This window comes from Atta colombica, unplaced genomic scaffold, assembly GCF_001594045.1.
Source record: "Atta colombica isolate Treedump-2 unplaced genomic scaffold, Acol1.0 scaffold163, whole genome shotgun sequence".
NCBI classification, from domain to species: Eukaryota; Metazoa; Arthropoda; class Insecta; order Hymenoptera; family Formicidae; genus Atta; species Atta colombica.
Genome location: NW_017259254.1, coordinates 154,753 through 166,985, shown reverse-complemented (window position 1 = coordinate 166,985; position 12,233 = coordinate 154,753). Strand labels below are relative to the sequence as shown.

Sequence of the window (12,233 nt, the reverse complement as noted above, 5' to 3'; positions counted from 1 at the left end):
ATATATATAAAACAAAATTAAATAAAATTTAAGCATACTTTTCTGTAATTATTTGTACTTAGTTTTTAAGTAATTTAAATTAGTTTTTAAGTAATTTTTTTAAACTTTATTTAAAATTTTAATGTCCTAAAAATGAATTCTTTTTTTAACGTCTGATAAACCATGTTTGAGACGTTAGATAATGTACCGAAATAATAGCTTCAACGTATTTATCTAATTGTGAAAACGACTTTTTAAAAAATTTTAAGATAATTTTTCTTTAGTAATATATTAAAGACAAATAAAACAAATTGTTACTGGTATTAGGACTGATTCTGCAATTATTCCAAATTGTAATTTTTTACTTACTTGTGCGATTTTATCCCCATGGTTTTTAATGTAATCCACATTAATTCTCCTAAACTTTTATAATTACTCAACTTATGCTGCGCTTGCTCTTCGTAAAACATTTTCCATGGTGAAAATCTGGATGCAACAAATTATACCCAATTTGAACTATTTTTAATTATATTTATGACTACTCAATGTATCATTAATTTAATAAAAACACAATGAAGTTAAATAATATAACTTAAAATAATGTATTAAATTTGGTTTATTATCTCAAATAGTTTATTATCTTGATTTTTTATTTGATTTAATTGTTATTCACTATTAGATATTTGATAAGCAACGGTAAACTACGTTCATATTAATGTGCAATGTTGCAATAATATTAAAAAACGTTGTTTCTTATACAATAGTGCATGAAAAATGTTGTGATAAACAATATTAATTGGTTATCACTTTTATCTTACATGTCTAAAGATCTATATGCCCGAGAAAAAATGTTATATATGGACATATTTTGTATATACATATAATTGTTTATAAAATATGTCAATTTTCTATATAATTATATATAATTTTATATAATTATATATGAAACATTTTTTCTCGGGTGTTTTACAACAATCATTTACGATTTTTTAAATGTAATAATCATAGATACATGATACATCATATTTATATATAAAAGAAATTATATAAGAAATTATAAAAGAAATTTAAAGTTGTAAAGAATACACAATATCTTCGGAAAATATAAAAGTATCCGTATGTAATGAAATAGAATTTTCAAAATTAAATAAAATTATTTGATTGTAATGAATAAGAAAATCCCGTTTTTGATGAAAATTTTTTCCATTACGCAAAGCTCATTCTTTCCGATATACATTCAATAGACAATTGATTAATAACAATTATGAACGTTATTAAAAGCTGACAAGTATTTATCGAGTATTTATTACGCGTGTCTCTAGATATCTATGATATCTCTCCATCAAATAATGCTAAGCCTACACGAAATGTGCATATTAACTTTACAGTATCATTTCGACACTGTAAAGTTTCATCATCATTAATTTTATTATATTAGGAGTATATGTGTATATAAGAAATATTAGAATAATATTCTTTATTCAGAATTTTTTGTATATTAAATATAAAAAAATTCTTAAGTAAATAATTGAATGTATCTATCTTTAATGTTTGACATATTTTCTATACCAGAATTTCACAGCAAATCTTAATGAATATTGTGTACTTTACTTTCAGTACCTATATAAGTACATTTACAAGTATTAGAAAAATAAAATACCTAAATACAGATATTTTAAATGATATAGGTTTTCTTTTATTTATTAACGTAAAATTTCGGAATAAAAAGGTATTTATAATTTCATGTATCCACACATAATATTTATATATTATATGTATTTTATATATACATGCATAAATATTCTAAGTGATGAGTTTAACAATAAGATGAAATAACACTTATAAAGCTATTAATTAATTTTAAATCAAGTAATCACATGCCTAATGAGAGCCGAACTGTACATGTGTGATAAATTTATTCCATAACTCAAAATACAAAGATAAACATTTCAATCCTACTTCAGATCCTTCTCAATATCGCTAATTAAATTAAACTTAAATTAACTTAGAAATCTTAAGTACTCATACTAACATATTATATTAACCAAATTATGCGAACATATGTATCTTGTGTTGTAGATATAATATTTTGTTATTCTAGCATATTTTTATTATAATTGACGAATTAACTGTGACAAAATATTAAATATCGCATTAGACAAACATATGTAATAACTAATAGCTTTTAAAACATTGGACTTACATGTCAAATTACATAGATTATTACGATCTTCGAATTTGCCTATCATTATAATTATCAGGTTAACTATGATCTATGACAAAGTATTAAACATGAAATTGAACAGACATATATAATAAATACATAAATATATAATAAATACAGATATATATAATAAATAATTAAAAAACATATATAATATATAATAAATAATAAGATGATAAATAATGACTAATAAAATATTAAACTTCTTCATTCACTACTTCATTCACTACGTGATGCAGGCATAAAGTTGGATCGTTCATAAAAATTATCAATTCTATTGTTCGCTTACATATGACCAAGCGCAAATGAGACTAACAATAAGCAATATATAATGTTGACAATAAGGGAAGTATCACATCCTTAATAAGTTATTATAAATAACTTAATAAATAAATATTATAAATAATAATTAGAAAATATAGATATTTATAGCGTCTAGAGAATATAGAAATATAGATATTTTAGAAGAATTTCTACATAAGAGGCTAACATCGGAAATGATTTATATAAAGAAACAAATTAATGATTTAAATATCAAAAACGATACGAATTCTCTAGACGCTATTTATAACAATTTATGATATTTAATAATTTGTCACAGTTAATCTGGTAATTTTTATTTGTTTTATTTACCTTACCTATAAATTATGTTATTTTAATGTTGAATTGTGAGAAATATTGAATTTTAATTTAACACAAAATATTTAAATAACACAATCATATATATGTTAAATTAAAACTCGGATATGTTAAAATTCAAAACAAAAAACAAGGATTTTAACAAGAATTTGAGTGGACCGTTTCTAACATAAATATAAAATGTTTTTTACTATGTACAATACCTACAAATACGTAAATTTGTACTTAGTTATACTAGATATAGGCACTTATACAATGTTTATCTTAACTCTAGCTATACATACTTGTTTTTTGTATTCTAGATATACATACTGAAATTCTTGGGACCTCATCCATTTGTATATTCACACTGGAATCCTTGGGATCTTATCCGTAACTTCTGTTAAAATGGATATATTTCAATTAATTTTTTTTCAATCGATTGAGAATTGATTAAGGAGCAAGCCCCTAATGTGTAAAAATCAATAAAATTAAGAAACTTCGAGATATATAGGTTTAAAGAAAAAGAAAAATTTAGAAACGTAAAAATCTTTTTGGAAGATATGTTAACGATAAGACTATCACTATCTGAATGGCAATTAATAGATTAACAAAACGATTAGATAAGAACAATGTCAAATTTTGTTATTTATAATCGATGAATGTATACGCTTTACGAAGGCTCTCCGTGCCTGTTCTGGAAGATTTGACTGGTATACTACCTCTTATTTTACATGATTTTATGATAAATTTGACGAAATATTTCTTTTTAAGAAATGATAATTGTGATCACGTTGATGTTTTATTGAAATGATGTTTTTTTATTTGGTTTTTACAGAATTTTAAAAATAAATAACATTTTAAATAGATTTTTATTTTATTTAGATTTTTATTTTATTTTTTTATTTTCATTTATTAATTAACACATGTTTTTTAAATTAGAATATCATGAAATTCTGAACAATCGGTCAGTAAATCGCTTGCAAGTAATTCATGGTCTCCGCATTTATCAATATCACTATATTAATTGCGATAACGAAGAAGATAACTTTCTTCAGGATTTTTCTATGACAATGGAAATGAATTTAAGGTTGTGAATTTTGTTTTATCTGAAGATGGCTCAATCCAAAAGCCAAAACATGTAATATGTTTTACAATGTGTTATTTATAGAATTTTTTAAATACATTTTATATATCATTACAGTTCTTGCATTTATAATTAATTACGTTGACTCTTATATGTCCTATACTTCTTGTTTTTTATTAGGAATAGCACTGTATAATTAGTGGGCGTTATTTCAGTTATATTCGACATACTCGTGCATACTTGATTTTCATGAAACATATAGGTGATTTTATGATCACAATTACATTGACAAAAATATCCAGACTTTTTCCGATTATAATGATCGGATTCTCATTCAAAATGTAACAATCGGATTATTTTGATCGGATAAAAAAATCCGATCACATTTAGTCGGAAATAAATTCATCGGAATATCCGATGAGAAATATCTGTTCGTTACCTTTTGAATGGATTATTCAATACATTATGTTCGATTAAGTCTGCATACATATATTTTTGATCGGACGTTAATTGATCAATTATAGTTAAATAAACAAGCATTAATTATTTGACATGAAAATTTTTATACAAGAAAAAAGTTTATTTAAAAATGTAGATTACTTTTTTCTCAACTTTTATAGTTTCGAGCATTGTTTTTATATCCTTCGTTGTCACACACTTCTTTTCAATACTGCAATGATATTGCAGTTTATACAGCCAAGAATAAGAATAAATGCGTAATAAAAATCAAATAGAGACATGTAATAAAAATGTGTAAAGATACATATTTTTAATATCTTTCATTCTGAAATAATAAGATTATATATATTTATAAAATATATTTACACATTATTATGTGTAAAAAAATATAATTACGTTATTAATCAATGCACTTTATCATTTTTTAATCATTTCTTTCAAATCTTTTTTTGAAATTTTTCCTGAACCCGTATATGGAAAATTGTCCAGAAATATAACTCCTGCACGTAGTTTGTAGTGATCCATCATGTTCCTCGCCACAAAATCTATCAATTCCTGTTCTGTCACCTGTACAAAAATAATTAAATCAGTGCGAAGAAAGATTATTCTAATGCATAAAAATATTTCCTATTTTTTATTAAAAAAATAATAGACATATAAATTTAATGATATCCTTTTTCAATCCAAATCAAATAATGTTTAATTTAATTTATTACAAAATAAAAAATATGAAATTTACATGATGGTCCTTTACATGATAGGATAACTCCGATATATACGTCGTACCTATCAAAAACTTAATTTATTAAGTATTATTTACTATGTTTAAAGTAAACGATATCAGTAAAAACTTTGTACTGTCTATTACTGTGAAAAAAATATTAGAAATCCGGAATATTTACTTTTCATATTAAAAAATAAACTTTTTAAAATATGTATTTTTGTCGTATATCCCATAGGGATGGGATATGTAGTTACTCATAGAGAGAGGGAGAGTATGTACTCATGAAAAATTTACAAATAATGCATATAAATAAGACGTAAAATGACACAATAATTTATAAAATGTGTTTATAAAGTTTTATTAAAAAATAAGAATGGTAATTATATGAAATAATAAATAATAATTACAATCTACATACATTACAAGTATTATGACATGAGATACATATTTCATATAATGCATTTATTGCATTTAATGCACTGAATTCAATCTGCGCACTTTGTATGCTTTGGACATAAATCCTGCTCGCTAAAAATGCCGTATATCCCAAACGAGGGAATATACAAGACAACAAATTAAATAAAGAATACGAAAGCAAAGCATGTGTTTTGCTATAACAACATGCTTTGCTTATTTCATTTACACGTAATAACTACTGCATCACGAAATAACCACTAAGTCTTTTACACACCCTACAGTGAGCATTTTATGTAGATTATAATTTATGATGGCGTTATTTATTACAGTGACAAATCGATTCCATTCACAATAATTTTATTAATATTAACAATAAGAAACTGAAATCATAACACAATATTAATATAATATAAAGGCATATAACAGAGTAGTTGCGAGAAAATTACTTCTATTCCTTCTATTTTTTTTGCTGCCAGCGCGGCGTATTTACTAGAGTTATTTATTACTTATTTATTACATTTTGATCGAATTAGTGTACAAATATTTTAATTTTTTTTTCTCATTTTTTTTAAAACACATCAATATCTTTATTTTTATAATATAAATGTAATTTTCTCTATCTACTAAATATTTCAAGAAAATTTATCTAGCGGAATATTCAAGATCATTTTAGAGGAAAGTCATACTATTGTCGATACTACTTTGTTTATAGACAATATTTCTTAAACAAAAGATAAAAATAAAATTTTAAAAACATAAGTACATACATTAAAAAGTGTCTTCTATTAGATAGTATGCAGTTTTTATAATACTGTTTGTAATTTTGCAATAATTAATTTTTTCATAACAAAGTAAAAATGAACGTCTGACAAAATGGGCTTCAAACAGTAGGCAGTAATGCCTACGTATCCTTTTTTTTTCTTTTATAGGAATTATCTGTATAAAGTACCTACAAGTGAAGTATATAAGATTTTCCAGAATCTTTTCACTTCATTACAAAATCATTACAATCATACAAAACATTTTTATTGAATTATATGCATATTTACTTTATATTGTTCTGTAAGATGCAAATATGTAATGCGATAATTTTCCAAGAATTTTTCCATATATACATGATTGTCTTTAGCTCCAATAGAGCTATTTGACACTAAAGCAACATTATAAAGATTAAGTTAGCTTCATGGTTTACAAACAAGTGTGATGGTTTTCGCTGCACTCCAATTTTTAATTTAAAATCGTATTATGAGAAATTATGAGAAAAAATAATTTAAATAAAATTAATGTAAGAAATTACAAGCATTTAAATTATTATCACAATAATATAGTCACTATTATTCAAACTACGCAATTTGTAAAGAAAATCATAAGAATTTTATTTTCACATTCGTAGAATTCGATTTTAGCTTATTTGGTATAGAAATATGCGAATTATTAGTTTGTACTTCTTTGATTAGCTAAAAAAAAAACAGATTATGATTTTATTAGTATTAATATGTAAGTGCAATAGTTAGTTTATGAGAAATAAGAGAGTATCGCTTTAGGAAACTTATGTCAATATCGGTGACTTTTCTCTACTATTAGTAATATTCAAATTTTCTTTTGTAAATCTTTTTTCTACGATTTTATCATACTTATAAAAATTGTACCTTGGCACCAGGTCTCTTGATAACATAAGCAAGAGGATGCTCATCGTCTAATGCATGAGGTACTCCAATAATTGCAGCCTCTAGCACTGCTGGATGTAATGTTAACATATTCTCAATTTCTGCAGAACAGATCTGATATCCTCTGTACTTTATAAGTTCTTTTATTCTGCCGGTAATGAACAATTCTCCATCTTCGTCTATACAACCGATATCACCCGTGTGCAACCATCCTATTTTTTAAATTTACAGATACATAATATAATACCAGATTAGAGTTTTTCATAGCATTATTATATATTTTTTTAATTTAATATAAAATATAATTTATTTAGTTTTTAAATATATTAATTGTAATTAATTTTTTTAATCATGTTAATTATGTTTATGATTATTGTTATAACAGAAATCTTTACCTTCCTCATCAATCGTATATTTTGTTGCCTCAGGATTTCTATAATAACCATTCATCATAGTTATAGATTTTACCCATATTTCTCCTGATTGATTCGGACCAAGAATTTTTCCGTTTTCGGGATCTATGATCTTCATTTGCACATTCTCGATTACCACACCGCAAGATCCGTTTTTGTGACTCGATAATTGACATGTTATAAAACTGACTTCCGTCATTCCTTAAAACAAAAGAAATAATTAAAATTTTATAACACACATTAATAGTATATACTAATATATTGCATTATATCGATATTTACCATAAGTGTGCAATATGTCGACATGTGGTAAAATACATCTCAATTCTTCCTGTACTTTCGGCTTAATTATTGCACCACCGCTCAATATAATTTTTAAAGATGATAAAAAATATTTTTTTACATAACCCGCTTTAAGAAATCGATTGATCATGCTTGTGCTAAGAAAAATAAATGATACCTAGATAACAAAATAATTTATATTTCTGAATTATATCATATTGTGCGCAAACTACTTCTAAATATAACGCTAATAATATATACATATAAGTAGATATCATTAATCACGATTTTAATTCTTTCTTATAATTACATAATTATATAAAAGAATAAACTTTGCACTTGATTGCAAGATATTATCATGTTTAATTCATTATCAATTATAAAAATGCAATTTATTATTCACATTGAACGAGAAGTTTTTATAAAAATTAGTAGGACTATTAATAATAATAAATTATTGTGTCAATTGTTTGCTTAATTTAAAAATGCTAAAGTATGCTTGAAGAAAACCAATTCAGTTCAACTTTGTTATAGATTTTACAAGAGCAAGAAAACTTTATAAACTACTGCGATAACTTATTTATAGTAGGAAGCTATTTTTTATTTTTACTTATTTATATTACTGTGGAACATTATATTTTATTAGAATATTTATATATAACATATTATTACTTTGTATTTTTCAATTAATCGACAAGTAATCTCCTCGTTAAATTCTGGATAGAGGATCGCTAAGCTGCCTTGCATGATCATATTCAAGTTCAGTATTGTCCCAGTTATCCAATAAAGAGAAGAAAACCAAAGTAATGTCGTGTTAGCCACATCCAAAATATTTTTATAAGTGATTAATAGTGCATAATTGGATAGTTCGACACCTTTCGGCATCCCTGTAGTGCCCGACGAATGCAAAATGCACGCTGTCTTTTTTATATCGTCGAGCTCAATGTAACGAAAATTTGCTACTTCTACATCATTGCAATTTCTCAGAATATCGAAGAACGAAATTACATCGACATGCTTGCCAAAAATCACTATCGTGGGATTGCATTTCTCTTCTTTTATCGCGCTCAAAATAACATCCACTGCTTTCTCACTGCAGAAGATCACTTTTGGCGTGGTCAATCGTAAAACGTGTAGCGCAGTGTCTGATGGCAAATAATTCATAAATAATAAAAAAATAAATATTACGCGCTAAGTATTAGGATATATTAAAATAGAAGATATATTAAAATTGGACTCACTTGCACTGTTATTAATAAATAAATAATGAAATAATTATTTCGAATTTAATCAAATATAATTCAATCAAATACAAAAAAAAACATGGAATATTTGATAATTCAGAAAGAACTTACGCAAGTCCATGTTTTCATTCCACGGATTGAAGATTGCGTTAATATAAGCTGCTGAAAGACAAGGTACGATGGAGTTGAGATGATTGCCTGTGCACAGGCTAATAACGTCACCGGATTTAATTCCTTGTTTTTGAAACCACAAGGCACATCTCACAACTTTATCTTGCAGTTCCGCGTATGTGATTGTTTCTTCGGTGCATGCGTCCAACTGTATATTATTATAAAAGATGTTTCAAAACACTACAAATTAATTATTGCAGAATCATTAGTTCGCGATTAAAAGAACTATTCACAACTCTAAAATATATATCTTTTACTAATTAATAATCAAAATTAAAATTTACAAAAACTGTATATGATCGTAATCAATTTTTAAAGAATTTTATTTTGATTCGCTTTCAGAATTCTTTTTCGGATTTGTTCTTTTTTTAGAAACATTTATTGAATTGTACGGAAAAAATTAATCTAACTCTAAGGTATTTATTATTAATAATTACCGTTCATGAATAGGTTTAAAACAAAAAAATTTTTGATAATATTAAATTATAAATTTTATTTATAACAATTTTATTTATAATGTTGTTGTTAGTATTATGCTTAATATTCCGCGATTATTTTAAAATTATAGTTAAAATTTTTTATATATTTGTTTCTAAATTTTTTTGTGAATATTTGCTAATATACGTGTTACATAATATTAAATAAAAAATTATTTTGACATTAAATTTATTGAATGGTATTATAAAACATGTGATAAAAGAATGTATTAGTATCTTTATAAATGACGTCAAATTTAACTAAAATTTAATTAAAATTTGTTAAATTTTAACGATTTATTCAATAATATTTTTTATTGTTTTCTGCACTTTGACGATGATTCGCTATTACGTGACTTTGCTAGTTAGAGATTATTGTCTATTGTAATGGAAACGTGATTCATCACGTTTGTACGGTTATCTGTGATTAAATCCATATTTTAGTTGTTTTGTAATTTCTTTCATATATTTGTCTTAGCACTTTACAATTAAATTATTTTAGATAAATTTTTTATGACCTTTTATATCTTATTTTAATTAATCTAAAATAATATATTTTTAATCAATGGGTGTTTAACTTGTAACAATTTATAAATGTAAAATATCTTTAGATATTTTAAAATTATTATACACAAAAGTAAAATATTAATTTACAAAATGAATAAATTATTAAATAAATTTTTACATATAAAAATATATATTACAAAATAATGGTAATTTCAATGTTTCTTTCTTTGCATTTGCTTCTAATTACGTTATAAACAGCTCTGCAAACAAAATTGACTCAATTAAATATTCGCATGAAACATTCGATCGAAGTTTTTAATATGGAAATATTAGTAATCTTCTATATATATTATATGAATACGATATATGAATTCTCTCCTTAGTGTATTTGTCTTATATTTATCTTATATTTTGGTAAATTTTAATTTAATATCGTACAAAATAAATAGATTGGTAGAACCAACGGGGCAATTTATATTCATTATTATTAATATGAATCTTTTTTATTCCAGAATATATTTTTAATAAATCTCTTTTCTTATTTAGATAGACATAAATTAAAAAAATTTGAAATCTACTTTTCTGATAAATTCTGTGTATTATACTATATATTAATGTTGCTTATAAACATGACTTACATATGCAATTTTGTTCCCGTGACTTTTAATTCTGATCCATAACTTTTCTCCGAGACTCTTGTATTTATTCATATTATGCTTTACTGGTCCCTTATAAATGCCATTTTCTACAGTAAAATTCTGTAACATACAAATCAGATTGTTTTAATTGTTTATTGCTCTGCATTATATGTCTTTAATTTAAAAGATCGCGAACACACACACACACACATACACACACACACACATACACACGCAAAACACTACATTTATAACTTTTTTCTTAAAATATAATAAAAATTAGACACATCAATAAATCGCTACGTGATTTTACACTTACCTTTTGATCATGTTCAACAGTTTCGTTAGATATATTTAAATCTTCCATCGTAAATATGAGATTCTGAATGCGTTCCAACAATGTTACTCTACAGTAATATGTCGTAAATAGAGTGTTTTAATTATTCTAAATAAACGAATTAAAATTGATTATCAAAATATATGAGATATATGTGTATGTAAATATATGTTGTACTTATTGATTTTTATCACATCATTAAAACTATGACGGTTTTATTGCATAATCTTTTATTTTCATTGAATCTTTTATTTTCATATAAATATTAATTTTATTGTAAGAATTTATTATATAATACTTATAACAAAACAGATATATATAACATAACATTTATAATTAGCAGTTGACCTCGAGAGCGATCATAAATTGCTTAAATTCAATTATAATAAAACTGCATTTTCAATTTCCCCTTAAAAAATAATAAGAAATAAAATATTAGGAAATTTTTTAATATTTTTATTTATTTTATTTGATAGTTATGTATGACCTACTTATATAAGTATTATACTATTTATATAAGAGAAGAAGTATTAAAATACTCAGAAAATACTCGTCAACAAAAATAAACACTAAAAAAATAACTACTAAAAGCCATCACTACTTGTCAAATTGATAAATTACTGTAAACAATTAAAAATAAAATAGAGACACAATAAAATCCATTACATACAAAAAAGATTTAAACATATTTAAACAATACCTTTGATTATATAGATTGTTAAGATATCCGATGTAGAGAAAAAAATGTTGAAATTTAAAGAAAAATTGGTAGCGTCGATAACAACAAAGAAGATTCTGTGTTTGGTGGACGGAAATTTTTCACTATGCTAAGATCATTCTACGCAAACATTCAGCAGACAAATGAGCAGTAAAGCAATTGTGAAGACTGTATATAAGCATTACTAACTATTCGTCGCATATATAGATTATTTATAATACATCCTCTTTTCTATATCTATTTTGTATATATATATATGTATATATATATAT

General features: G+C 24.3%; 1 protein-coding gene and 1 pseudogene across 1 annotated transcript in view; both read right to left on the bottom strand.

The window, feature by feature from the left end:
- The window catches only part of LOC108685960, an 11,248-nt pseudogene extending 10,799 nt beyond the window's left edge, over positions 1 to 449 (bottom strand).
- Positions 450 to 4,628: 4,179 nt separating this feature from the next.
- Positions 4,629 to 12,233, bottom strand: part of LOC108686045 — a 32,277-nt gene continuing 24,672 nt past the window's right edge. The window contains exons 13-18 of the mRNA XM_018191096.1: positions 9,226 to 9,431; positions 8,543 to 9,015; positions 7,871 to 8,048; positions 7,571 to 7,789; positions 7,158 to 7,387; positions 4,629 to 4,934 (exon numbers count right to left, since the gene is read on the bottom strand). Of these exons, the coding sequence (XP_018046585.1) occupies positions 4,785 to 4,934; positions 7,158 to 7,387; positions 7,571 to 7,789; positions 7,871 to 8,048; positions 8,543 to 9,015; positions 9,226 to 9,431 (1,456 nt within the window). The 3' untranslated portion in view covers positions 4,629 to 4,784. The remainder of the gene's footprint in view (positions 4,935 to 7,157; positions 7,388 to 7,570; positions 7,790 to 7,870; positions 8,049 to 8,542; positions 9,016 to 9,225; positions 9,432 to 12,233) is intronic.